The 27,784-nt window shown below is 59.3% G+C and overlaps 2 protein-coding genes across 3 annotated transcripts in view; one reads left to right on the forward strand and one right to left on the reverse strand.

The window, feature by feature from the left end:
* ARHGEF18 (Rho/Rac guanine nucleotide exchange factor 18) overlaps positions 1–16,083 on the forward strand; it is an 81,059-nt gene extending 64,976 nt beyond the window's left edge. For both annotated transcript variants that reach the window (XM_027050111.2, XM_027050112.2), the window contains 15 exons: positions 60–185; positions 2,353–2,470; positions 3,331–3,579; positions 4,581–4,657; positions 5,762–5,940; positions 6,731–6,822; positions 8,858–9,040; positions 10,258–10,395; positions 10,733–10,854; positions 11,374–11,430; positions 11,524–11,571; positions 11,683–12,153; positions 12,500–12,833; positions 13,686–13,811; positions 13,892–16,083. In XM_027050111.2, the coding sequence (XP_026905912.2) occupies positions 60–185; positions 2,353–2,470; positions 3,331–3,579; positions 4,581–4,657; positions 5,762–5,940; positions 6,731–6,822; positions 8,858–9,040; positions 10,258–10,395; positions 10,733–10,854; positions 11,374–11,430; positions 11,524–11,571; positions 11,683–12,153; positions 12,500–12,833; positions 13,686–13,811; positions 13,892–14,034 (2,463 nt within the window). In that variant the 3' untranslated portion in view covers positions 14,035–16,083. The remainder of the gene's footprint in view (positions 1–59; positions 186–2,352; positions 2,471–3,330; positions 3,580–4,580; positions 4,658–5,761; positions 5,941–6,730; positions 6,823–8,857; positions 9,041–10,257; positions 10,396–10,732; positions 10,855–11,373; positions 11,431–11,523; positions 11,572–11,682; positions 12,154–12,499; positions 12,834–13,685; positions 13,812–13,891) is intronic.
* Positions 16,084–17,915: 1,832 nt separating this feature from the next.
* PEX11G (peroxisomal biogenesis factor 11 gamma) lies at positions 17,916–24,654 on the reverse strand. The gene is made up of 5 exons (XM_027050146.2): positions 24,532–24,654; positions 23,026–23,214; positions 20,125–20,303; positions 19,171–19,233; positions 17,916–18,572 (listed from the first exon to the last, which is right to left on the reverse strand). Exons 1-5 carry the CDS (start codon positions 24,589–24,591, stop codon positions 18,338–18,340), a joined length of 726 nt encoding a protein of 241 aa, XP_026905947.1. The 5' UTR covers positions 24,592–24,654; the 3' UTR covers positions 17,916–18,337.
* Positions 24,655–27,784: the final 3,130 nt, after the last annotated feature.

Raw genomic sequence — 27,784 nt, forward strand, 5'->3', positions numbered from 1 at the left:
AACACGCCTTGGTGGTTTGCACGCTCCCTCTCAGTAACCTCTCCGTTGTCTTTCTGCAGTTTTCAGGCGAAAATGGGGACAGAATGAAAGAAAAATATGGTGTCTTTTGTAGTGGCCACAACGAGGCGGTCAGTCATTATAAGTTGCTGCTGCAGCAAAACAAGAAATTTCAAAGCTTGATCAAGGTAAAAAAAAAAAAAAAAAATTTTTTTTTTTTTTTTTTTTTTTTTTTTTTAATTAAAAAACGCATCCTCTTTGCTCTAGAATGTTTTCCACAGGACTGTAATCTTTGAAGAGCTTAAGGTTATAAGGTACCTGTTATAAACCAGGGGTTTTCAAGTTTATTTATTTATTTTGAAAGAGACAGAGACAGTGCAAGTGGGGGAGGGGCAGAGAGAGGGGGAGACAGAGAATCCCAAGCAGGCTCTGCACTGTCAGCTTGGAGCCTGATGTGGGGCTCGAACTCACGAAACCGTGAGATCATGACCTGAGCCGAAACCAAGAGTCGGACGCTTAACCCACTGAGCCACCCAGGCACCCCAAGTTTTTCTTTCATTTTAACCACAAACCTGTTCAGAGCACGCCAGTGAAATCTGGAGAATTGCGAGATGTAAAACAAAGCAAAGCGCACCCAGGGCTTTGTTCCTGGCCACACCAGCAGGCCACGGCGTGGAACCTGCTGACCACCACTCCTCAGACTGCTGAGGGGACACATGTGTCATTCCCTCGTCCTGGGAACCACCCCTCTGGAGCCACCCATTCCGCCTTCATAACTTACTCCACGCCTTTGCCCCCCCCACCTCGCCTCCTTCCCTCTCTGGTCCCCATTTGTCCCTTGAGGCCTGGGAAATGACCCACACCTGCCTTCTGCCTAGTCACGTGCAGGTGCTCACAGCCCAGAACCAAAAATGCAACATCCAACCTGAGTCCCCGGGGAGGGGCAAGCCCCTGTCTCCCGCATCCTTGCAAGTGCACCTGGGTTAAGGTCACTTGGCTGTCAGCATGCCTTCTGCAGCTTGGTCCCCGAGGACTTTAGTTGGAAGTGATAGCCAATAACTAGTGGTCTAGAGTTAAGAATGACAGGTTTTGGGGGCACCTGGGTGGCTCAGTCGTTAAGCATCCGTTTCTTGAGTTCTGCTCACGTCACAAGCTCACGACTCACGAGTTCGAGCCCCGAGTCAGGCTCTAAGCTGGCAGTGTGGAGCCTAATTCGGATTTTCTCTCCCTCTGATTCTCTCTCCCTGTCTCTCTGCCCCTCCTTCGCATGCTCTCTCTCTCTCAAAATAAATAAACTTAAAAAAAAAAAAGAATGACAGGTTTTTAAACTCCGCCCCATTGCAGTTGCAGTGGATGTAGACGGGAAAGGCAGAGGGTCCGTTTGAGGTTGTCCCTGGAACTTCACAAACCCCAGAGTCCTCCTCTGGTCCTCCTCAAAAGTGGCTCCACAATGGCTGCATTCCTGGAGTGCTTGAGTGCCGAGGGAGCAGAGAAGCAGAATGTGTGGTATGCTCTGGAGGGCACCAGAAACCGTGCTCCGCCCTGCCAGGAGCTGGCTTCCGGTGACTGCTTCTTGGGTTCTTAGCCAGAGGTGTGCGTCGGGTGCCAGCAGGGGGCTGCCTCAGAGGCACAGGCTCAGGGTAGTTCCAGATGGTTCTGGCAGCCGTCAGTCGGGGCCCTCGTGTGTATATGCACGCATGTGTATGTGGGCATGTGTGATAAGACAGCTCTCTGGGTGATTCCCTACCGCCCCCTGTATTTTTGAGAGAGAGAGCACAAGTGGGGGGGGGGGGAGGCAGGGAGAGAGAGGGGGACAGCGGATCCGAAGCAGGCTCCAGGCTATGTGCTGACAGCAGAGAACCCGAGGCGGGGCTCAGACTCCCGAACCACGAGATCATGACCTGAGCCAAAGTCAGACGCTTTAACCGACGGAGCCACCCAAGCGCCCCTCTTTTTTTTTTTTTTTTTAAGTTTATTTATTTTGGGGGACAGAGAGAGAGAGAGAGGGAGAGAAAGAGTCCCAAGCAGGCTCTGTGCTTTCAGAGCTCAACGCAGGGCTCGAACTCAGGAACCTTGAGATTATGACCTGAGGCAAAATCAAGAGCTGGATGCTCAACGCACAGAGCCACCCAGGCGCCCTGGTTCTGGTTTCTTCTTCCTGGGTTTTACAGAGGCCCTCCTTTACAAGAGGGGACACTGCCTTTGCTTTCTGCGCACAGCAGATGAGCCCCCCTTTCAAGTACTCAGTGAAGCAACAGAGACAAAAGGCCTTGGCGACCTGAAAAAGGAAGGTGCCCCCAGCTGATTTGGCAGGAGCCAGGGTGCCAGCGGGGCATTTTGTTTCCCATTGCCTAGAAAATCGGCAACTTTTCCATCGTGCGGCGGCTTGGTGTGCAGGAATGTATCCTCCTGGTCACGCAGCGCATAACCAAGTACCCGGTGCTGGTGGAGCGCATTATTCAGAACACAGAAGGTACAGTAGCTCTCCTCGCGGCCTCACCCACTGCCGCTTGGAGGGGCGATCTCGGTCTTCCTGCCCCGTGTTAGCAGTGGGTTGGAGAAGCACCCCCTCTGTGCTCCCTCCCTGGTTCTCTGGAGGAGAGACTTTGGAGCCGCGATGGCGGCTCAGCAGTCATTAGCTGAGCTGCCACCATGCCGAATCCACCGTGCTGGGTTGTGGGGTTTCCGACTCAAGAAAGATGGGGTGCCGGTCTTACTTGCCCGCTGTCACCCCGCAGCCCCTGGCACAGGCCGGGCCACAGAAGGCCCTGGGTCGTCATCCAGGGAGTAGATGAATGTTGGTCCCGACGGGCACAGAGATGGCCTTCGTGTCACGTGCCTGGAACCTGGGCGGGCGGAGGAGAAAGGGCCCACAGGCCAGCCCGGGGTTCTCAGAGGCCAGGGCCTGACCACACAAGCCCCACCCCCAGGAGACTCGGGCCCTGCGAGAATGAGCAGATTCTTGGATCACCCAACTCTGGGTGATGGTGGGAGGTGGAGGGAGTCTTCTGGGCAGAGCTGGTGGGCACGGGGTTGGGGGCGGGGGGCGTTCACCGAGGAGGGGCAGGCAGCAGGGCTAGGCAGGGCCGCTTCTGTCTCTCAGTCACGCGTCGGCTTCCACGTTCAGTGGAGGCTGTGTCTCAGCGGGAACCAGATGCCGCCGCCTTTATCTGGAGAAGCATTTACATCCAGGCGCGGGTTGGGAGGTGATTCTTGAGGGTCCTCTGAGCAGTGGCTTCAGGGAGCGCACCTCGTAGAGCCCATAGCACGTCCGCCTCTGTCGTGTTTGTGAATGGGGACACAGGAAGGCGCTAACCCTGCGGTGTGTGGCAGCCGGCAGCGAGGACCACAGAGACCTGAGCCAGGCCCTGAAGCTCATCAGAGACATCATCTCACGAGTGGACGCCAAGGTCAGCGAGTTCGAGCGAGGCCAGCGCCTCCGGGAGATCGCGGGGAGGGTGGACCTGAAGTCCTCCAGCAAGCTCAAGAACGGCCTGACCTTCCGCAAGGAGGACATGTTACAGCGGCAGCTGCATCTGGAGGGCACGCTGTGCTGGAAGACCACGTCGGGGCGCCTGAAAGGTAAGGCTGGGCCCCCGCCTCCGGGGGGCAGCCGCGGAAGGGCCCCCCGCGTCGCCGAGCCTCCCGCTCACTGCCCGGGGGGTACTGTGGGCCCTGCCTCCAAAACCCACAGTGCACTTGCAGACCAGAGAGCACACTGGCCTCCAGCCTGCGTTTCCCCGGGCCAAACCACGAGCTTCTGGAAACCTCCTAACCTGTCCGTTGACACCAGCATCTTTCAAGATCGTTGGCGGGGAGTGCCTGAGGTGGCCAGGGATCAGATGTGCTTGGTCGTAGCTTGCACGGGCGAGCATCCGGCCGGCAATTTAGCGCCTCCTGGGTGCACGACACCCAGGTGGGTGGTGGGTGGTGGGAGGGCTGTGCCCTCGGGGGCTCTAGCCAGTGAGCAGAAAGGAAGAAAGAAGGAAGGAAGCCAGAAGTAGTGAGAAGTGCAGTAAATGCTTGCGAGGAGGAGCCCACAGGCCGCAGGCGAGAGGACTCGTGGGGAGAGGCGTCTGGTCTGGGTGTCTGGAGAGGGCACTGCTCCTGCTTTCTGAGACACACGGGCTCTGGCTGGACACTCCGTGCAAGACGTGCCAGGGCTCTGCTGTCAGATGTCCCCGCAGGGACAAGGGGCCCGAGGGCAGGCCACGACGTCCCTGGCTCAAGTCCCCGCTGACCTGGGAGCAGGAGGGGGTGGGGGGGACACAATTCATGTTTGAGGAATCAGCCAGAGAATCTCAGAGGCCAGGCCTGCAGGTGCCATCACAACAGGGACTGAATGGCAGGTTCAGCAACCTCCAGCCACTGATCTGTGCCAAGTGTTGGAACCCAGGAGGTGATGGAGAGCCGTGAGGTGGACGGAAACCCTCAGGCTCCTGCAGAAGCATCATGGCGCCAGGCTGAGCGACCAGCCCCCCTGCCCTGGGGCTAGAGCCTTCCCTGGACGCGTGGGTCTGCCTGGCAGGACCCATGTGGCCCTGCGACCCTGTGAGACATTTCCTTCTGTGCTTTCTCATTAGATGTTCTCGTTGTCCTTCTGACTGATGTGCTTTTGCTGCTACAAGAAAAGGATCAAAAATACGTCTTTGCCTCCGTGGTATGTATCCCATCTCATCAGATGTTAGGTCCTGCCCTCTGGGACGTTAGGGGGTGGCTGTGAAGGTGAGTCGGAGGGCGGCCAGGAAGACACATCCGAAAGTTCACCCGCTGTCCCACGTCCTCCCAGGGGCCAGGAGGTTCCAACAGGGCAGGAGTAGAATTTTCCGAGACCCAGGGTCCTGTCTGATTGCCTGAGGAGGCCTCAGGGCCTTGGGCTGACATCCTGTCTGGTCTTAGCCTCCTTGTCTCCGTGACTCTTCCTCTCTCAGGGGCTTGGGGGTTCGGGGGCTCCCGCATCCTTGCCAGGAGATCCCCTCCTTCCTTCCCTACCAAAGACCCCAGCTCAGGCAGCTGCTCCCTGGGAGCTGTGAGCATCTTGGCCCCACGGCGCTCTGATCCCGGGACACCCTTGTCACGGGAGCCAAGCCTGGCCTGCATAGGGCTGGTTTCTCCTGGGGCCTCTCTCATTGGCTTGCCATCCTCTCCCCGTATCTTCACATGGCGTCCCCTCCGTGTGACTGTGTGCACCGTCCCCTCTCTTAGTAGGACCCCAGACCTACTGGATGGGACCCCCTCCCTTAATGACTTCATCTTACCTTAAGCACCTCTGTAAAGGCCCCACCTCTACAGAATCACATTCTGAGGCGCCAGGAGGGTTAGGGCTTTAACATCAGGGTTTGGGGGGCACAGTTCAGCCCATCACTGCCAGTTAACGTGCATTTTACCGGGCTGTGTCAGAGCATCGTCTCTCATAGGATCACAGAGAGGAATACTGCCTGGCTGTGGCGGTTTGGGGCACAGAGTCAGGAGGAAGATTCATTTGTGATCATACACTACCTACCCTTGTATCTCTTGGGTTTTGTCCAGTGGCATGCATCACTGGTTATAAAACACGTGTTTAAGCACGATAAACAGAGTATACGAGGAGATCGTTGCAGTCGTGTCTTTTTTCCCCACGTGGCAAAATATCTCTGCTTTCCATTGTTTGAAAATAGATGAGGCACCTGCCGCCTCCCGTCCCCTCCCCCTCAGACGCGCGCGACAGCCATTCAGATACGGCAGGGTGAAGCTACCCCCTCACCACCGCATTGCACCCACACAGGACTCCAAGCGCCCGGTCATCTCATTACAAAAGCTCATCGTGAGGGAAGTGGCCAACGAGGAGAAAGCCATGTTCCTGATCAGCGTCTCCCTGCGAGGCCCGGAGATGTACGAGATCTACACCAGCTCCAAAGAGGAGAGGAACACCTGGATGGCTCACATCAGAAGGGCCGTTGAGAAGTGAGAAGGGCCCGTGTGTGCGCCCCCTCCCGACCCGACCCCCCAGCCGTGTAGCCTTGGGCTTTGACAGCCACCCAGTCAGCTGTGGCCTTGAAGGGCCTGAGAGAGCACTAGAGGTCACAGGTCGGCCGGAGACCCCTCTGCCTTTCCTCTCCCTCATTCCGCCTCGGTGCTTTGTCCATCCCCCTCGTCTAAAAGGGACATGTGGCAGGCACCATTCTGGCACCTTCCGACAACAGCCCAACCTGTCAGTTGCTAAAGGGGCCGCGACGTTGCTGGCCGGGGGTTGCGGGCCCAGGCGGTTCTAACTTTGGGTGTTGGTGGGATGCGACGAATGACACCCGACAGGGGGCCGGGCCTGTTGGAGCAGGATGTGGTGTCCCGTCCTTCTTCCTCAGGCCAGGGGACCCCTCAGGACCCAGCCAGCCTGCTGCTCCCTCTCTTTACACCTGGCAGCTTCCCGGACCCTTAGCCTGCCCAGAGCTCCCCCCATACCCGATGCCAGTTCTGCAGGTCCCCCGGAAGTGAGCTGTCCTCAGTCTCCTCTCCCGCGTCGTGACCGGGCACGTAAACCCGTGGCTGGTTACGTGTGGACCCTGAGAGACGGGATGAATGCCGGTGGCTGCCGTTCTCTTCTCCCTCATTTTTCTCCCACACCGTTAGCAAGCTAAGTCACCCACAGAACGAGACGTTCTCGGCAGCCGGTTCTGCAGACAGAGCTCTCAGGGCCCGTCACTGAGGCCAGCCTGCCCGTGAGGCGTTCTCACCCATCTGCCCATTCTCCCTGCAGCTGTCCCGACGAGGAGGAGGGGCCCTTCAGCGAGGCCGAAGAGGAGAGGAAGGTGGTTGAGGCCCGCGCCCTGAGGCTGAGGGACTTCCAAGGTAAGGGGAGTCAGTCTGGACCTCTGACTCCCACGATGTGTCCCTCGTGTGGTCAGAAGGCTCCACAGCACCGTCTTGAGGCAGTGGGCCAGGGACCATGAGCGGCATCTCTGTTCCTTCCCACTGGGATTGGCCACGGAGTGACTCCTGTGGGCTGTCTCGTGTCCTACAGCTCTGTGGGGCCTTTGCAGTGAGGTTTTGTCATGAGCTGGCGATCGGCAGGAGGGGGTATGAGAAAGGGAGAGGGTGGCACTCGGGGCCACCTCGAGACACTCGCGCTTCGCCACACACACTGCCCTCTCCCTCCGTCCCTGTCCAGGAAGGAGCTCGCTGTGGGTGTCCCAGGTCATGTACACAAAAGCCCCAAGGGGACTTGGAATAGCACGGGACCCCACAGCCTCCTTCTGGAGCCTGGCAGACCGAGACCAGCCCTGGCTTTGTGGTTGGGGACCTCGGCTCCCCCTGCCCTGTTTTAATTTTTTTTCCAGCTACTTTATTGAGACATAATTCACACACTACACAGTTTACCCACTTAAAGCATACCATGCAGTGGCTTCGGGTGTATATCACAAGATTGTGCAACTGTCACCACAATTTCAGACCATTTTCAGCTCTCCACAAAAAAACCCCGCGCCCATTAGCTGTCACTCCCTGCTCCTTCTTCCCTTAGCCCCTGGTAACCTCTGCTCTGCTTTCTGTTTCTATGAATTGGCCTGTCTTGGGGATCTTGTGTATAGAGAGTCCTGCGATCTCTCCCCTCTTGTGTCTGGCTGATTCCACGGACCATGATGCTTCAGGTTCAGCCATGTTGTAGGGTGTGTGTTTCCTTCCTTCCTAAGGCTGAATACTGTTGCATTGTACAGATGCACCTATGTGCTTATCCATTCTTCTCCCGGCTTTAACAGACTCCTGTGGGACTGAAGTGAGGTCACTGCCAACAACGGTTCCCAGTACTTTGTGGTCTCAGTCGGCTTCTCTCCTTCCTCTCACTGAGTCACTTATTTTTAAATTAGGTAGCATTTAGACAGTAAGCACGTAAAATTAGGCAGTTTATATTTTATTTCTTTTTGTAGGGAGAGGCATACGTTCAAGGGCACTGATTAATAAAAATGTCCAGAAGAAAGGGGTGGAAAATCCCACTGACCCCGAGAGCACAACGCTAATGCCGTATTCATTCAGACTCTTTATTTCTGCGGGATGGTTATGTAACACACACCCTGTGCTAGGCACATGTCCGTGGACACACCGCTGTGGATGCCACAGTCCTACAACGATATCTGTTCCTTACACGTTCGTGACAAGATTGCGTTAGAAATAGGTGCTTTCTTTATGGAGATATTCGTTCCCATTTTGGATCAAAAGCTGATCTCATCTTTAACACTGGGACCTCAGGGACGCTCCTCAAAATCAGAAGCAAGGCTGGGCCAGCCCCTGTCCCCATTATTACCTTTATCCTGCGAGCTCCGGCCTGGGTGATAAGGGGAGGAGCAGAAGTCAGATCATGACTGGAAGGGAAGGGACAGAATTGTGTTTCACGTGTGACATGATTATTTGCCTAGAAAATCTAATAGAATCAACCAGAAAACTACGGGAGGCTGTGAGATGCAGCTGAACATGACACGTGTATTCTAGCAGTCACCAGTGAGAGCTTTGCCGTGGCCGCAACTACAAAAAATGCATAAAACCCAGAGACCTGCAAGGAGTTTGGCCTAAATGCCTGACAGAACACGCTCAGGATAGGAAAACTAAGTCTTTGAACATTCTCACTTTGGCCCAAACTAATAAATCGGCCCGTGAAAGTCCTCGCGTGTACCCCATGGTGTTTAGTTTCTCATAGCTGGGGCGAACAATCAGAAGGCAGGCCTGTGCCCTCACCTTCCCTGTGGGCTGTTGGAAGGGTGGGCCGCGGGTCAGCCAGGGTCCCCAGAGTCCAGCCCCCCCACCCCTTGCAGGGGCCTCCCAGAGCCCACTCCTGGGAGAAATGATCCTGGAAGGCCGACCGCTTCCCACCCCCCCGCCCCCCATCCCTTTGCAGAGCGACTGAACCTGAAAGACCAGCAGATTGCGCAGAGCCTCAGCGAGAAGCAGCAGATCTACCTGGAGATGGCCGAGACGAGCGGGCTGGAAGACGTCGCTCCGTCACGGCTCCTCTTCCGAGGAGGGGACCCCTCCGAGACCGTGCAGGGGGAGCTGATTCTCAAGTCGGCCATGAGTGAGAGTAAGGAGCCGAGCCTGGGGGCCCTCACTGGGCACCTGGCTGCTGCTGCCGCCACAGTTCCACCCGGGGTGGGGGGTGGTTCTCGGGGGGACCCCAGGACGGCACGTGACCCAGTGTGGCCAACTTGCCACCCTGTCTGGGACGCACTTCTGTCTGGCTGGGGCGGGCATTCTCCCAGGAGCAGCACTGACACCCGGCAGACTCAGCACCTTCTCCCGAGCACCTGCTACACGAGGCACCACGCCAGTCCCCTAGGATCTGAAGTCGACCGAGATGGGTTCCCCACCCTCAAGAGGCCCTCCTCTCTGAGAAGTGGGGCACCAGTGATCTCCCCAGAGATCATGCACGTATCCACATTTGGTGGGTCATTTCAGAGGGCTCCTGCCCCTGGGCCTGGAACCCCACCTCTGGGGGGAGGAGGCTTCTGAACACAGCGACCACAGCGGGGCGCTGGCCAGTCTCCTGCCCTCCGTGAGCACTCTGCTGCCAGGCCCGCCTCGTGGAGCTGTCAGGGTCCTTGCTGGAGCCCCCGGCGGCCCCCACACAGCTGCTGGGCCAGCTCCGCACGAGGCCCAGCCTGGGTCAGGCCAGCCGGCCAGTGCTCACTGGGTCCAGACGGACAGCTGGCAACTGCGCTCTCAGTGACAAACGAGAGAGACGGCTGCCCTCCAGACCTTTCCTTCAGAGTGAAGGGAACAGAGACCAGGGGGGGTCCCTTGTGGACTCCACTTCTGCTCCGCCTCGTGTCCTCCGGCCACACTGACCTTCTGCTTCCTCACATTTCTTCGGGGGCCATTGTTCTTGGCCCCCTGAGGACCCTCTCATATCCTGTGCCTGGGCCTGGAATGTTCTCCCCACCGCCTCACTGGCCAAAGCCTGTTTGTCCTAAAGCACTTTGTGTGACCAGACCTGCCCCCAGAGGCCACCCTCCCATGGCCTCCGACCTTCTGTGTGCACCCCTGACACACAAGCGCACACCCGAGTTCTTCCCCGGCCCCTCCCACAGGCTGCCCCGAAGTCCAGCCTGACCTGCAGACATGCATTGGCCTGTCCTGGCTGCAGTACCTGAAGTTAGGGGAATGCATAGAGCGGGGGGCTGAAGTCCCGCAACAGAAATTAGAAGACTGTGACCCAGGCCCTGCAAGCTTCTAGGCCCCGATCCCCGTGCCCCGCGTGGTTCCACAGGGCAACTCGCTTCCTCCCATCTCCTTCCACAGTTGAGGACATCCAGAACCTGCTCTGCAGGCAGCTGGCCAGCGCCAACGGTCAGGCGGAAGATGGGGGAGGCTCCGCAGGCCTGCCCCGCAGGGCAGACACCTTCGGGGGCTGCGACACCGTGAGCAGCCCCGGCAAGAGTGAGTGGGGCTTCTCGGGACAGCTTGGAACGTTCCCTTTGCAAAGCCGAGGCATTTATTGCTGGGTGTCTCTGCTGCTGCTTCCCCTCAACGATTATAAACCCTCTGTGGTGAGGTTCTGGAACCTTCAGGGTGTTGTCGGTCATGCTCCGACAGCGGCAGACAGACCAGCCCCTCCCTTTCCTGCTGGCGTGTGTCTCCGATGCTGCCATTTTGGCACAAGCCCAAGGGTAGCGGCCTGGCCACAATTTCCTACCTGGGTTCCGGGGTTGTGGGGCCCTGTCCGGACTCCTGGGGGACCTCCAGCCCCCTCACGCACCTGGATTGGGGTTTTCAGACGGCAGTTTTAAGAAGGTCTGCAGCAACGACCCTGGCCCCCGAGACTGGCAAGGCCCGGTGAGCAGCCCAGACTCCAGGCCCGGCGACACCCCGGGGGCCTCTGAGGAGCCACCACCTGTGGTATGTCGCTCCCGTAGCCAGGTCCAGGGCCGCCCAAGCCCTTTTCGTTACTGTTGCCCAGTGTGAACAGCCTGTGCTTGCGTGGTCTAGTTTTTCCATCTAGCGGGCAACACGCTGTCCCTGGGAGTGGCCCACGATGGCCGGGAATGGGATGAGAGAGGGGACAGGCCCAGGGCAGTAGCTGTAGCCGCCTCAGCAGAGGAGAGACCCTGCGGGGCCCGCCAGCATTGGGTCTGTACAAGTGTCCTGGTGCCCGGAGGCTGGGGCGCACTGGGGCCCGAGCAGGGCTGCGGCTGAGGCTTCCTCTGCCACCCGCTGTGTGACCCGAGTGAGCCTCCGCAGGGTGAGCCCACGACAGCCGCCTTCCCGCCTCCAGGAAGGCTGCCCTGGGCAGTCGTTTCCCAGATGCCAAGACTCAACGCGAGTCACAGGACCAGGCGGGGCTGGGAGGAGAAGGACCTGTTGGTCACTAATCAGCAGGTCCTTAGCTCTTCAAGTCTGACGCTGTTGCCTCCACAGGTCACGGTGCCAGGTGCGGAGTCTGGCCCCCGTCTGCCCGCCGTCCTGGAGCTGGAGGTAGGCTCGGGGCTCGTCCATCTCCCCGGGGGTCGGCATGCACGCCCCGCGCAGCTTCGTGCAGGGAGCCCGCGTCTCTCTCCCTCTCCACAGCTCGTGCAGCGGATCCAGACGCTGTCCCAGCTGCTGCTAAGCCTCCAGGTACAGGGGCTGCGCCCGGGCCCTTTTCCTGCCGGAGGCTAGGGTCTGGAGAAGGGCCAGCCGCCTCCTAACATCGGGGCCTCCCCCCACGCCCCGCCTCGCCCCCCGCAGGCCGTCATCGCCCAGCAGGACAGCTACGTGGAGATGCAGAGGGCCGCCCTCCAGGAGCGCGAGAAGCAGCTGCGGCTGCAGTCCACGCGCGGGAACCTGCTGCTGGAGCAGGAGCGCCAGCGCAACTTCGAGAAGCAGCGGGAGGAGCTGGCGGGCGTGCAGAAGCAGCAGGGCCGGCTGCGGCTGGAGCAGCAGCGCTGGGAGCGCGAGCGGGAGCGCCAGCGGCAGGAGCTCGACGTGGCTTCGGCGCGGCTGCGGCAGCGCGAGGAAGAGTCGCTGCAGCTGCAGGAGCGGCTGGGCCAGGAGCGCGAGCAGCTGGAGCGGCAGCGGCGCGCCTACCAGCACGACCTGGAGCGGCTGCGGGAGGCGCAGCGCGCCGTGGAGCGGGAGCGCGAGCAGCTGGAGCAGCAGCGGCGCCTCAAGAAGCAGAACACGGCGCCCGGGGCGCTGCCGCCCGACGCGCTGGCCGAGGTGAGGGGCGGGGCGGGGCGGCGCGCCGGGCGCGGGCGCGTGAGCCCCGACGCGTGTCAGCATAAGTGCCGTGCGCACGCGCGCGGGCGCGACTAAGTGTAATCTTGGGTGCGCGTGCCTGCAGCAGTAAGTGGCGACCCGGGGGGCCGGCGCCGGCCCCGCCCCCCAACAGAACCTCCCAGCCGCGCGCGCTTAGGTGACCCCCGGACCCAGAGGAGGTTGGGTGGGGCAAGTGGGCGAGACCGGCCCTGGACACTGCAGATCTGGGGACAGCGGCTGTGGGGGGTGGGACGTGATCTCCAGCAGAAGGGACAGCTCTGGGATGTGGCGTCTGTCCCTCTTTCAGGCCCAGCCCCCAAGCCACGTTCCCAGCTTCAACGGGGAAGGGCTGGAAGGGCCCACCGGCCTCGCCAAAGCGCCAGGACCCCGGGCGAGCCTGCTGCTGTCCAGCTCGGGCCCCGAGTTCCCAGAGCGCCCCGAGGTGGCTCGCCGGGACAGCACCCCGGCGGAGGGTCGGCCGGCCAAGAGCGACGTGCCCATCCAGCTGCTCAGCGCCACCAACCAGATCCAGAGGCAGGCGGCCGTGCAGCAGCAAATCCCCACCAAGCTGGCCGCCTCCACCAAGGGCGGCAAGGACAAGGGCGGCAAGAGCAGGGGCTCCCAGCGCTGGGACAGCTCGGGTGAGCCCGGAGTGGGGGGGCGGAGCTGAGGCCGCGGAGTCCTGGAGGGCTCTAGGTGACGGGTGATCTCAGGTGCCCACCCGGTCCACTCACCACCGTTTGTGAGACCAAAGCGGCTTCTTGGGAGCAAACCAAAATGGGACCCCGGGGCTGTTCCCTGGAAGGGGCACCAGGAGGAAACCGGAAGGCACAGCTGGTGACACCAGGCTACCGAGACGACCTGTCCCCATGTGGTCTTCCAGCCCAAGAAGCAAAATTAAAACATCAAACCCCATGTCCTTTTCCTACCCCGGCCCTCACACTGGGACTGGGGATGAGGGAACCTCTTGGCAGTTCAGAAAGTGGGCCCCTGCAAAGGGGTGACCAAGGAGGAGAGGTCAGAGAGCCTGGGTCACTGAGGGACATCGAGGCAAGCAGTGCTAACACTCCCACCGAGCCCCCAGCCAGTGCCGACACTAGCACCCACATCTCTACGGGGTCCTCAGTCCACAGAGGGGACACCGAGGTCCTCGCACAGAGCACTCTGCAGCGAGTGGTCCCCGGTAGGGAAAGCCCGGGGGGGCTCCCTTGGGTGCTGTCAGCATGCAGGCTCTGGCTGAGGGGAGCCAGCCCTGGGGTGTTCCCTGAGGAGCAGGGCCTGTGTCCCAGGACTGCTGGGACTCAGGGGTCACGGGGTCTCTCTCCAGCGGCGCACTGTAGTCCGGCCTCGCTGTCCCTGGGGCCATCCTTGGTCATGGGTGCCGGCGTCCTCCCTCGGCCGTCTGGGGGAAGAGCCAAGGAGGGGTTGGAGGGGGGCTGCTTGTGTGCCTGGAGCGAGGCCAGACACCCCGGGCCGTGCCCTTCTGCCCTCAGCCTCCTTCGACCTGAAGCAGCAGCTGCTTCTCGGCAAGCTCATGGGCAAGGACGAGGGCGCCTCTCGGAACCGCCGCTCGCTGAGCCCCGTCCTGCCAGGCAGCCACGGCTCCACGCCTCTCCCAGGTGAGCCCGGCCCCCCGGGACAGCGGGGCTGCTGTGATGCCCGGCAGCTGCCGACACCCGCCACCCGCCCTCTCTTCCAGACCCCTGCGGCTCAGCCCCAGCCGACGTGCCCCCTGAGGGCTCCAAGCCCGGGGGCGCACCCGTGCCCCCATCCTTCTTGCCACTGCCCACCACGCCATTGGACAAGGAAGAAGCCGGCAAGGAAGACGTCATCTTCTTCTAGAGGGGCTGTGGCTCCAGGTGCAGACCCCTCCCTGTCCTGCTCTCCGGGGAGCAGCCCAGTTGTCCCTCCCCCCTTCCTAGCAGACCAACACCAGCGACCGCATGGCTGGGGCTGGGGTCTGGGCCAGGGCGGGCCTGTCGTCTCGAGGCTCTTTCTGTAGGATTAACAATGGTGCCTGGGTAACTTTCTAAACTTCTTTTTTTGATACAGAAAGGAAAGTGTGTAATGGAAGGGTGAGCCAGAGCTGACCTAAGGAGCTGTGTTCAGTTGTAGCACCCCACGTGAGTAGGGAGAGAGCAACTCCACGCCATCGTTCCCAGGGACTGCCCGACGCAAGAAGCCTAGTGACAGGCCAGACCCCAGTCTAAGGAGGAGGTGCTGGCCCTGGGCCAGGCTCCGCAGCCCCCAGGAGACGCTGGAACGTGTCATTAGGGCACCAGGAGGGGTGGGTGGTGTCAGCAGAATCAGCTTCCAAGGCAGAAACCTGCATGTGTTCACGGTGAACCTCAAGGCCGAGGGCGTGAGCTCAGACCAGGGGTGGCACACAGCCCGCCTGGGGACAGAGGGCTACAGGGCAGGGCGAATGAAGGGGATGGCCAGTGGCACCGTAGACAGGTTCTATAGGTTCCGGAAGGGGCGGGCCATAACTCATTTTAATTTGACAGAGGTTTTTCAAATCTGCTGTTGCTCAACTTTGTGCTTCCCAGAGGAACCTCACCCAGTTGGCATGATTCCGTGGGATTCAAGGGCACCAGCTGTTCTCTGGGCGTTCAGCCTGTCCGGAGAAGGCAAATCGAGAGCTTGAGGCAGGACCCGTGCACTCCTGAGGGTCCCGCTCCTAGCAGGGGGTCCCCAGCCCCCATGAGATGGGCTGGTGTTCCTGGGGCCACAGGGAGGAAGCCCCCGGGACAGGTGTCCCTCACTGAGGGGCAGGTGCTGGTTTAGGGGACAGAGTGGTGGGACTGCCCTGCCCTGGCAGACGAGGGTGAGATGCTAGAGGGGTCACGTGTGGCCAGGGGACTTCAGGTGGCCCGATGGCCGTGGGTGCCTCATGCCCAGTGAGCCATGCTAGCTTACTGTCCACTTTCCCTGGAGGGCAGCTCCCCCCCACCCCACAGTCCAGCCGCACAGCTGTGGACGGCGGGGGCGGGGGGGGGGTTAGATGTCCAGGAACGGTCAGGGGTGGCACACGGGGCAGAGCCACACTTCAGCTCTGGAGGAACTCTGGGTGCCGGGTGGGTGAGTGGGGATCCCGCAGCCTTTGCACCCCTGGCCCCGCCACCGAGCCCAGAGCCCAGTCGCTTCCAAGGCATTGGCGGCAGGACTTGGGTCCCTCGCTGACCAAGGAGCGGGGGCGCTGCAGGGTGGGGCGACACAGGCGTTCCTGACGGAGGAACCGAAAGCAGCAGTCGCGAACCCCTCCCAAGCACAGGAAACGGTGTGATGTTCCCGGGCCTCTCCGAGAAACCCCGCCTGCTCCCTCCTCTCCCCTGCTCTCGACTGTGTCCTCCTCCTCGAGGAGCAAGGAAAAGCGGTCTCCCTTGGTCCTGTGACACAGCGGAGCCGACCTGTGCCACGTCTCTAATCAGTGTTCGTGTCGTACCGAGACGTTATCAGAGCACTTTAGAAAAGTTGACTTTAGGTCCCTGTCCTGTCGTAAAGAGAACATTCCTGGGCCCTTGTGCTGGGCGATGTGACCGCCAGGTGCCCCTCGCGGTGAGGAGTTTCCGCTCAGCCACGTGGCAGCAGCCGGGGCTCCCCGCCACAGGGCGGAGAGCATTTCTCGGTCGTGCCACGCAGCGGGGCAGTGGCGGTACATGTCTGGCCAGCAGGAGGTCACCCCTGGGTAGAGCCCAGTTCTCCTTGTGTGGTCGGTGGCTGAACAGATACTATTTCTGTGGAATCTGTGCGCGTCTTTGTTAATCGTGACCATCATCTTAGTCCACCCGACAATTGCTTTTACGATGATTGCGTTTCCTCACCACGGGATCTTTCAGAACCGTCTTAGAACTTAAGACCTGATTCCAGCAATAAAAGCGTCGGAGGTGAGCGGACGGAGTGTTCGTATTGAGGGTTTGGGGTTTTGTTTGAGGATCGTCTGCCCGATGCCGGTGCTGTGATGGTGGATTACGGGGAGACTCCCGTGGCTCCCCTCCCCAGGCGGGGCCCCCCCGCCACACCCCCTGCTGCAGTAGGACCTGGGGGAGGCCTGGACGCCACGCTCAGGGCCCCGCAGACTCCCCTCCACAGGACCTGCGTGGCTGGGATGCCATAGGAGCCCCCCGAGCTGATGTTCCCACCTGCTGCATGCAGGGGTCAGGCCTGTGGAAGAGTGCAGGACACTCCCCTGCCCCGCAGCTGGGGTGGTGGCTTCAGGGATGCTGAGGCTCCTCCTGGGCAAGCAACGTGGCCCCGCACAGAGGAGCCCAGCCCACAAGCCCGCCCTGGTCCCCTCTGAGGATGCTCCAGATGATGATCACACTGGGGGTGGTGGCGAGGCCAGGGCAGCCGTGGCCCGGGGAGAAGCAGCCCTCCGCAGGGGGCTGAGGTGTGGGAGCACCGCCAGTCCTCCCCGCTCCAGCGCGGCCCCCTTCCGTTCAGACCTGTCCCCGTGGTCTTGGGGCGTCAGCCTCCTTGACAAGGAGCCATGGCTGGCCTCTGGGCCATCCTCCAGGCCCACCAGCCTCCCTGCTCCCCAGTTTGCTGCCATGTGTACTCCCTGGGTCCCAAGAGAACCCGTTGAGGCCCAGCTCCTGGGAATGAAGACCTGAAGAGGCTGAGCAGGGGGTGTGGCCACACTGCAGGTGGGGCTTCTCCTTGACCACCCAGCAGTGTTCCCACACAGCCCGGGCCCACAAAGACACCAGCCTGTTGGGGCACCCGTGACCTGACACGTTAGCATCCAGGTGCTCACGTGGTTTGCCCACAGACACCCTGCCCTGGGTGCCTTGTATTAACTGAGTCTCCAGGCAGGTGAGTGGGTGCTGCTGTGACCGCCCCCCCCCCCAATCTCCCTGGTGGCCCCGAGTGCTGGGAAGGGGGCCTCTGCTAAGGGCCCAGAGCCTGGCCCACCCCCCACCTGTGAACCCCAGGGACGGACAGGTGGGGCAGGGTGCTCCAAGGGGGGTCTCTCCTGCGCCCCGTGTCCACCCAAAGTGGCCTCCACCCCAGCTCTTCCCACCACGTCACTTCCTTGGGAAACGATGCGGTGGGTGTCCCATGAAGCCCCAGGGGCTGCAAACTGCCATTTTTGTTAGATCTTTCCAGAGGGACAGCATGATCCCCTCTGCCTTCCCACCAGGACTCCTGTCACGGGGAGGGGCAGGTGTGGGCTGGCCACCACCTGCAGGTGCCTGCCTGAGGCCACACGGGGGCGGTGGCTCTCAAACGTCAGCCTGAACAGTAAATGCATCCCATCGCACCCTGATCCCCATGAGGAGGGAGACAGGAGCCTGCGTGGCCCAGCCCCAGCTTGGCGCCCACGACGTGCTCAGACCGGCCCTGGGTCCTGGCCGTGTCGGAGTGTGAAATGCTTCAGCCGCCACAAGCACCCCAGTGATACCCAGGAGGACAAGACCCAGGCGTGGGGGTGGGAGGCGGCGTCCGTGTGGCCCCTGTGCCTGAGACGGGCGGGAGAGCCGCCCGCCTCGGCCAAGGGCTGCTCCGGGCCGGGTGGGCTGTGCTCACAGAGTCCGAGAGGACCCACTGAGCCAAGCACGTTCCAGGAGGCGGGCTGGGGACGTGTGGTTTCCAGGCACCCACCACATCCATGCAGCACTTACACAGCTCGGAAAATAAGGCCCAGGGGCCTGGTGTGAGCCAGGGGGCCTGTGGGCAGGAGGGGCAGGAGCCAGCGAGACAGGAATGAGCTCACACGTGGGCCTGGCACCAGCACACCCTTTAATTGATCCTCGTTTCCGTTGTCCGAAGGGCCGCCTGGCACACGCCGCCTGGGCTCTCCTGCTCGCCTTGATTGGAACGCAGGACACAGGCCGCGCGAGGGTCTGCTGAGGTTCCTCTGCACGTGAGGCCTGGAGACCCCTACTCTGGACCTGAGAGCAGCCTCCCCCACTGAGCCCGGAAGGCCCTAGCCCTCAGCACTCGGGGGACCTCACCCCTGCCTACATCCTGCCCCACCCTGGCCTTGTCCCCAAGGCTGCTCGAGCGTTCTCTGGGCCGTACCTCCCTACACCTGGCATTGACTCGCTCAATTAAAGACCCAGCCCCAGCCCCGGTGATTTCTGCCTTGTGGGAGGGGGCCCTCCGGTGGGGTTCCGGCTGCATCCACACCTCCCGGGCCACGTCAGGGGGCGGTGGCCTCGGTCCAGTCACCGGCCCGGACGGCCTGGTACACACTGAGGAGGGAGGAGACGGTGCCCAGGAGGCCCACCAGCCACGGGGGGAAGCGGCCGGCCCACAGGACTCCCGGAGGCAGCCAGTGCACGGCATTGGCCAGATCGGCCAGGTTGCTCAGGAGAGTCAGCACCTCCGACTGAACCTGGGCCTCCAAGGCCCTCCTCTTGCTCCGCGGCAGCCGGCTGTGGGAGCAGAGAGAAGGTGCTGGGGACGACCCACGAGTGCCTTCGCTCCCCCAAATAGGCCGGAAGAGGTGACAGCAGAGGGAGGGAAATGTGGGACTGGGTCCCTGTCACACCCCCCGACAGGGAGCTCATGGCACGAAAAGGGCACAGACTGGCAGGAAAAGTCTCAAACCCACACCTCGGTCGTCTGGCCACTGGAGACGGGTGGGGGGGACTGGTGGGGGCCCAGCTCCTGGGCCTGCCGGGGTGCGGCTTTGCCCCACATTCCCTCCCAGCCCGGATGAAACATGGACGGTGAGCACAGTCCTCAAGAAACTGTCCCAGATCAGCCTCCCTGCTGGGGGCGCCGCCATGAAGGCTCAGCCACTTCCTGTCTACAGGGCCTCAAGCAGGCCTCAGTTTCCCCACCTGTGCCAGTCCCTGGAGCTGCCGTAGGCCCCATGATCTAGCACACGCGGCCGCCCCAGCCCAGGCCTGCAGAGGACGAGGCTCATAACTGGTGGAAGCAGCTTCCTGGCTCCCACCCGGGTCCCCAGAGTGCAGGACGAAGTCAGCCTTCTCCCGACCAAACCCCGGATGTCCCTGGATGTCATACCTGGTAAAGGCCACCGCGGGGTCCCTCAGCCTCTGTCTCAGTTTCAGGACCATCCACAATGACCTGCATCAACAGAGAGGGGGATGTGCCACCAGAGGGGCATTCCCATCTGCCGGGCAACGCCAGTATGGGGCGGGGGGGTGGGGGGACGCTCTGCCTGTGTTTTCTAGGCAGGGGACTCTCAACAAACCCACTCAGCAAACTCTCTGTAGAGAGGAAAATGTTTGGGAGGAAACCATTCTTTCACAGTTCTAGAAACGATACGGGTTTCAGAAGCGCACAGCCAGTCAGGAAACCCCTGGCTGTTTTGTCCGGGGATGTGCGCCAATGACCACGCACACGGAGAGACCGGGTCCAGGCCTGGACTTATTCTTCCTGGCTCCGGCGGGAACAATCACGCACGTGCCAAAGATGTCCACATCCTAGTCCCCAGGACCTGTGAGTGTGCTCCCTTACATGCTAAAAAAAAAAAAAAGACTCTGCAGACGTGACCGAGTTAAGGGTCTTGAAATGGGGAGGTGACCGAGGTGGCCCTGGGATGACACCCAGAAGAAGGACGCACGGGGTTGGAGTTAGAGAAGATGTGACAAGGGACACAGGCTGGAGGGACAGGCTCTGAGATGGAAGGAGGGGCCACAAGCCGAGCAGGGCAGTGGCCTCCAGAAGCCGGAAAAGGCAGGAACAAATTGTCCCCTGCAGCCTCCCGATTTCTAGCCCGGGGAGTCCCTACTGGACGTCCGCCCTCCAGCACGGCGAGACAGTCAGCGTGTGACGTTTGAAGCCACCGGCTTTGTGGGCATCTGTTAGGGCGGCCGTTGGATGGATCCAGGGAGGGGTCAACAAGAGGAGGACTGTGGGAAGAGGCCAAGACCCTCGCACCCCCAGCCTGTCTGCCCATCGGCCCAGGTCTCGGGGCACCCATACAGCCTGCCGGCGCGTGCTAACACCACTTGCCTGGCGATGCCCAGCAGCAGGGAGAGGCCCCAGAAGGCCGTGCTCAGTGTCCACCACCGGGCAGAGTCCACACGGAGGATCTTGGCATCGGCAGCCCAGGCGATGTGCTCACAGGGGTAGTAGAGCTGATCTGCCAGGTTGCCCAGGACGGATACGCCGCGGACAAAGAGGTCTTCCTCCTGCAGGACCAGGAGAGAGCGGGGGATGGGCCTGGAGTCAGACCTACCCAGGTCCACTTTAGGGAACCAGACCAGGCCAGGTGGCAGTCACAGGGCAATGTCCAGGCCCAGCAGGCTGGCCCATGGCTGGGCCACTGCAGGAGAAAGGCCTGATTTCTGCTTCCCAACAGTGTGGTCATCGCCCAGTGGAACAGAAGGTGTCGGGAGTCCCCGGGGAGCTTCAAAACCCCCACCTCTAGGGGTGCCTGCGTGGCTCGGTCAGTTAAGCTTCTGACTTCAGCTCAGGTCGTGATCTCACGGTTCGTGAGTTTGAGCCCCACACTGGGCTCTGAGCTGTCAGCACAGCCTGCTTCGGATTGTGTGTCTCCCTCTCTCTCTGGCCCTCCCCTGCTCATGCTTGGTCTCTCTTTGTCTCTCAAAAATAAAAGTAAAACATTAAACAATAAATAAAACAATAATAAACAATAAATTTTTAAAAAGACCCTATCCCCAGGGTTTCTGCCTCACTAGGTCTGGGGTGGGCACTGGCACCAGGAATGTTTTTTATATACATATATATTTATTTTTGAGAGAGAACGTGAGCCAGGGAGGGACAGAGAGAGGGCGACAGGGGATCCGAAGCGGGCTCCGAGCTGACAGCAGAAAGCCCTACTCGGGGCTCAAATCCAGCGGGATCATGGCCTGAGCCAAAGTCAGACGATCCACGGCCTCACCCACACAGGCGCCCCCAGAAATGTCTTTCACGTTCGCAGATGACTCCCATGAGGGAACCGTGACCCCACGGGCAGGGTGCTACGGTACCACCAGGCTTCCGCACTCAGTGCTGACAGTAAGTGGGCACGAGGCTGCAAGGCTCGGGTCGCCTCCCCAGACCAGAGAGGGGGCACATCCCCACAAACAGGCAAACTGGGGGTGCCTGGGGTGAGCTGCCGCGTGCCCCTTCTCCTACAAGGACAGGCCTCAGGTCTTCAGATAGCAGAACCCAAGCCCTTCAAGCCTGAGTTCTGAGCCACCGCCTGTATCCAGCTGAGGCTGCAGGGGCCTGGGCCCCACCCCCCAGGATCCGGGCCCCTGGGGGCCTCCAAGCTGCCTGCCATACCCGCTCCCTCCTCTCCATCTTCCCAGGATCCCCCTCATGAGCCCCACCAATGCCCCCTTCCTCCCCACTAGCCAGCTGTGACCCTGCCTCCCTCTGGGTTTGAACCCCACTCCAGCTCCCCTATCCTGCCTGGTGTGCTGGCACATTCCACTCCTCCATGAGAACAGAGCCCTCCCCGCCCCTCCTCGCCCCTCCCCAGTGTGCTCATTCCACAGTGTCTCCAGAGAAGCAGCAAGGTCAAGACCCTACACCGGGGAGGAGATGCTCACTGGGCAGGGGGCACAGACACAGAAACACTGGACCCAACAAAGGAGTTCCTGTTCTGGCCAAGGGAGAGACAAGGTGCACAGGGCCCCTGGTCTAGGGACGCAGAGATGTGGGGGGAGGGGTCCTCAGGGGGCACATGGGAAGCACGCCCTAATCAAAGAAGAAGATAGGAGATAGGCGTCCAAAACAGGGGGACGGTCCAGGAAAGCACCTGAAGTTGGGGTGACTGGGCCATGGGCACTGGGGTGGAGCGAGGGTGGGAGGGAGCGAACATGGAGTGGCTCAGAGAGGGGACAGGAGAGGGGTTGGGCAGGACACCCAGGGAGGGGCATGACTTGGCCAGGATGGCCCCAGGCAGCTTCTGAGCTCATCCCCTGGGGAAACGTCCCCTGGGGGGACAAGATGGCCCCAGGCAAGGGAACACTGCTCTACATTACGCGCCTTCCCGCAGAACGCTGCAGTCCCCTTATAACGGCCAAACCTCCATGTCCCTCAACAGGGGACCAGCCAGCTGCATAGCAAGTGCTAGGTGGCCACAACGAAGGAGGGAGCTCTGTTTGGACCTATGTGGAGTGCCCTCCAAGTTGTGCTGTTTAAGAGAAAAGAGCAAGTGGTGGGACGGTGAAAATGGCACACGGCTCATTATATAAACAATGCGTATTTGCCTGTGCGTGTACAGGTCTCATGAAGCAATCACAGAAAGCCGACAACAGCTGCCTCTGAGGAGGAAAACTGGGGAAGGGGGATCAGGAAGGAGGGAGACTTTTTAGTCTACATACAGCCCATATAGCCTTTTGGAATGTATGAATGTAGAAGCTATTTTTTTAGATTTGTTTATTTATTTTGAGAGCGAGCACAGAGCCCGACGCAGGGCTCGATCCCACGAACCATGAGCTCATGACCTGAGCCAAAATCAAGAGTCGGACGCTTAACCGACTGAGCCACCCAGGCGCCCCACTTATTTTTTAATTTAAATTAAAACGAGAACATATGATTATCTCAAAAAAGAAAGCAAAAGTTTTTTTTTAAAAAAAAAAACATTAAACTGCCGGGGCTCCTGGGTGGCTCAGTCGGTTGAGCATCTGATCCTTGGTTTCAGCTCAGGTCACGATCTCGAGGTTCATGAGTTCAAGTCCACCATCGGGCTCTGTGCTGACAGTGTGGAGCCTGCTTGGGGTTCTCTCTCCCTCTCTCTCTCTGCCCCTCCCCTGCCCACTCTCCCTCTCTCTCTCAAAATAAATTAACTTTAAAAAACAAAGCAAACCAATAAACTGCCCACACAACAGCCTTCAGACAGGTCCAGAAAACACCAGTTTTTGCCCAGAGTCTGTGCCTCCCTCTCTACGGCCCCTTTACCTCTGCCCCCAGGCCATACTGCTTCGTGTAGATAAACATGGCCATGTCGTCAAAGAGTCGCAGGACAGTCCTACAGTGGCTGAGTTGGGAGGACAGTGTCAGCAGGCGCGTCCCCACTTCTGACCTGGCCGGACACTGCTCCACCAGGACCCCACCAACCAGTTGGCAACAGTACCCCAGCGTTCGGATCTGCAGGACACCAGAAGCAGTCAGCACGGCCGCGCTCCCGGACTAGGCTGGATCAGCCCCCGGGGCCGGGGGTCCCACGGGACCAAGTTGGGTGGGGGTGGGGGGGTCGGTAGACTAGATCAACAAACTTCCAATAAGAGCTGAACATGTGCTGGCCCATCTTGCACGTGGGCCAAATGGAGAAACATGGCATCCTTGTCCAAAGTCACTGTGGACACTCGAAGGGAGTGCCGGCTCGTGTCCCCCTCCCTTTGGACACAGATGTGATGGGAACAAGAAAATGAAACCATTTCCCAGCAAGCTGGAGGACGAGGCGGACGTGTATATCTGCATCCACCCAGCTGGACCAAAGTCTGTAGCCGGGCTGGGGAGGGGAGAAGTGGGGAGGGGCGAAGTGATCCGGCCTCAGCCCAGTGAGCAAAAGGGTCATATGCTTGAATTACTTCAGTGATCAAAGGAACTCAGTGGCTGACTGGGGCCATTGAGAACTGGGTCGGCTTTATACCTTCTACCTGTGTTTCATCTGGTTTTCAGAAATTGCTTTTTCCTGTTGTTTTATATATTATTGTTACTGATTTCTTTTCAGTCCCTTTTAACAGCAAAACTCTGCAGTGTAAAATGTCCAGCTTGGGAATTGATTAAAACCTGAATGCCCGATCATAAGGGATTTGGTTGGAACCCAACTGCCCAACCACTGGTACATTTCCTGGTACAACCTAAATTCCTGCCTATAAAAGAAGGAAGCTTCTATAGGAACACGCAGAGACTCTGCCCTCAAGGGCCTGGATGGACCCTAAATGCCCAACCAGAGGGTATGTGGTAGGAACCTAAACATCCAAACACAGGGAAAGCCCTACAAAAATCCTAAATCCCCGTAGAAGATTGTTAGGGACAACCCATGGACCAACTGCAGCGGCCTAGTCAGACCCTAAATGTTCAGACATGGACTTGGTTGCCTTGTAAATGTCCAGCCAGGTTGAATTGGCTGGAACAACCTCAATGCCCAGTTATAGGGGATCTGGTCCTAAATCCTAAGTCCTATGACTGGGACAACCCAGTGACCATCTTCAGTGGTCTGGTCGGACCCCAAACGTCCAAACGTGCGGATTTGGTTGGTACTGAAAATAATCCAGCCATGACGGGTTAGCAGGAACAACCTAACGATCGCCGCTAGGGGACAGGGTCGGAGCCCAGCCCGGGGAGGGCCTCTGCGACGGAGGATCCTTGAGCGACCCCGCCCCTCTCCGGCCTCAGTTTCCCGTCTCTGAGCCCGGGCCCTGGCCCGAGACCTCCGAGCGCGCTCCGCCCCAGCCTCACCAGGCGGTCGCGGCCCCTGTAAGACTCCAGCGCCGACGCCAGGCCGCTCAGCGCCGCCATGGCAACTCCGCCGTGACGCCACCGTGACGTGTGCGCGCAGCGCCAGGGGGCGGGGGCGAGGCGCGAGGCCACGCCCCCGGGGGGACGCTGTGCGCAGGCGCGGCCGCGACCCTTTGTCTGCATCGGGGAGCGTCGGAGCTGGCAGCTGAGTGACGGCCGCGTGTGCCCCGGATGGCTCGGAACCCGCTGCCTTCTGCCCCGCGACGGCTGGTCTTTTCCGAGCTAACCAGCTGCCCACAAAAATAATGTCCAAGTTGCCCTGGTTCAAGAAGGGGTTTTTCTTTATAATTTCTGTGCTTCACCCTTTCGCCTGTTGTCTGCTGGTCTATAGCGACCGTGTGCAGCTGGTGTAATATCAGAGAAGGCATTGCTAGAAAGTCAAGGAAACTGCAACCGTTCTAGACAAGGCGATAGTCTGGTGACTGGAGTAGCTCCAAGGGGCGTAATTAACTGCGTGACCCGGAAGAAGGTATTAAATTATTCACATTGTAGCAGTTTGTAGCTTTCCTTCCGCCCCCCAGTTTGGTCGACGGCACTGTAGGAGTTGCAGGTGTAGGGCCTAAAGGCCTGAGCCACGGATACAGTGAAATGATTACAGTGAGTTTAGTTAACAGTCATCTGTAATTGTGTAGCTTTTGAATTTTGTGCGACATGCATGTATAATCTCATCAAAAAGGTGACATTTTTCAAAAAGTTAACATGATTCATTTCCTTTTTTTGTTTTTCGAACGAGCGAGTGAGTGGGGAAGAGGGGCAGAGGCAGAGAGAGAGAGGGAGAGAGACAGTCCCAAGCAGGCTTCATGCCCAGCTCAGAGCTTGACACAGGATTCGATTGATGGTGAGATCACGACCTGAGCCGAAGTCAAGAGTGGGAGGCTTAACCGACTGAGCCACCCAGGCTTTAATTGAGGTAAAATTCATCTCAGATTCACCATTTTAAGGGGCGCCTGGGTGGCTCAGTCGGTTAAGCCTCTGACTCTTGATTTCGGCTCAGGTCATGATCTCACAGTTCCTGAGATCGAGCCCCTTGTTGGGCTCTGTGATGACAGTGTGGAGCCTGCTTGGGACTCTCTCCTCTCTTTGTCCCTACCCCTCTCAAGCTCTTTCTCTCTCTCTCTCCCTCTCTCTTTCTCTCAAAGTAAATAAACATGAAAAAAAATTTTTTTAAAAGATTCACCATTTTAAGTGGCATTTACGACACTCCCATGTTGTACAAACATCACCCCTTTCTAGCTTTAAAATAATTTCATCACCCCCAGAGGAGACCCTGTAATGCTGGCAAGTGGTTCGTCTGCTCCTCCCTACCCCGGCCCCTAACAACCACCCTCTGCTTTGTCTCTGTGGGTTTACCTATTCTGGATATTTCATGTAAAGGGAATAATGCGATTTGTGACCATATCTGGTCACATATCTGGCTTCGTTCACCTAGCATAATGTTTTCGAGGTTCATCCAAATTGTAGCTTATATCGATACCTCATTCCTTCCGTGGCTGAGTACTATTCCACTGTATGGACTGACCACATTTTGCGTGTCTGTTCAGCCATCGACAGACACTTGGGTTATTTCCACATTTTGGCGGTTTTGCCTTCCTCCTGGTCCTTGAAGCTACAGTGCACTCCTGCCCCAGGGCCTTTGCATTGGTGTGCCCTCTGCCTGGAATGTTCTCCCTCCAGATTCCCACATGGATCCCTCCCTCACCTCTTCCTCATGTTTACTAGAACATCATCTGTCTTCTCATGGGACCTCCCCTCACACCGTCCTGGGCACTTCCCACCCACATGTCCTGATGCCTTATTTTTCTCCTTAGCTTGTAGTACTGTCTAACATAACTATATTGTGTCTTTGTCTGGCTGTCTAGTTATTTGTGCCTCGAAAGAATGTGAGAAATTTGATCTCTCTTGGTCACAGCTACGTCCCCACAGCCTGGCACAAAATAGGTTCTGAATAAGTGCCATAGCTTGCAGGGCTCAGCTCCCTGCCCAAAGCTCTGTGTGTGTGCTCCATCCACGCTATCCCGGGAAACCTTGTCCACTCCCACGAGTTCCCTGGCCACCTCTCCCTCGTGACTCTTTATTTTTTTTTATTTTTAAAAATAATTTTTTTAATTAATTTTTTGAGAGAGCACAAGTGGGGGAGGGGCAGAGAGAGAAGGAGACAGAGAATTCGAAGAAGGCTCCAGGCTCTGAGCCATCAGCACAGAGCCCGACATGGGGCTCGAACTCACAAACCGTGAGATGGTGACCTGAGCCGAAGTCAGATGCTTAACCGACTGAGCCACCCAGGCGCCCCCCTCCTCATGCCTCTTTAATCCTGACCTGATCCTGTTCCCACCTGCCCCGTGGACAGTGTCCCTACTCATCCCACAACCCCCATCCCCACGCTCAGCAAGTCCCAGACCGACTGTAGCATCATCCCCTAATGTCTTGCTCTCCGTGTCCCCATCTCAGGGCTCCCCCGCCAGCCACTGAGCCACCCAGTCACAGACCGGTCATCACTGTCTCCTCTTTCTCCCCCCACACATCCCTCCCACGTCCCAACAGTCACCAAAGTATCACTTCCTCCCGGCCCACGGCCCCCTCCATAGGCAGCCCTCCTTCTCTCTGGACCCCAAGCCCCGCCACCCCCGATCTGCCTTCCCCGACAACATCTCAGGACACTCTTTAACCCCCACATCTGACCACAGCCCTCCTTGCTTAAAACTCGGGACACTGTTCGTGCTGCAGACAAAAGCCAAGCCAAGCCCAAAGCCTGCAGAGGGACGAGGATCTTGGGCTATAGAGCCTGCTGCTGAATGAGTGGTTACGTCCCTTCTCTTGAGCGCAGGCTGTCCCTGACTGCTTCGTGACAGCACAGTGTGTTTCTCCGAGTGCCTGATGGGTGGCTGGCCCCGTGCCAGGCCCCAAGCACACAGCAGAGAGTCTTTCGGGCCCTGGCCAACCCTCCCAGCGTCCTCCGCCATCAGTTAGGGCCGAGCTTGACCTTTGAGAGAGGGAAGGGAGCTAGACTGGCATTCACAGCTGGCCTTGTGGTCGCTAGGAGCCGGCCCAGCAGCCCCAGCTAGGCCCTGGTGCGCTCCTGCGAGACATAAATAATTTCACAGAACGCGGGTGTTGGACAAGGCCATTCCGTGACCGTGGTGGGACGAGACAAAACAAGCTGAAGGCAGGCAAAACATGAGCATTGTCCAAACCA

The sequence above is a fragment of the Acinonyx jubatus genome, chromosome A2, assembly GCF_027475565.1.
Source record: "Acinonyx jubatus isolate Ajub_Pintada_27869175 chromosome A2, VMU_Ajub_asm_v1.0, whole genome shotgun sequence".
NCBI lineage: Eukaryota > Metazoa > Chordata > Mammalia > Carnivora > Felidae > Acinonyx > Acinonyx jubatus.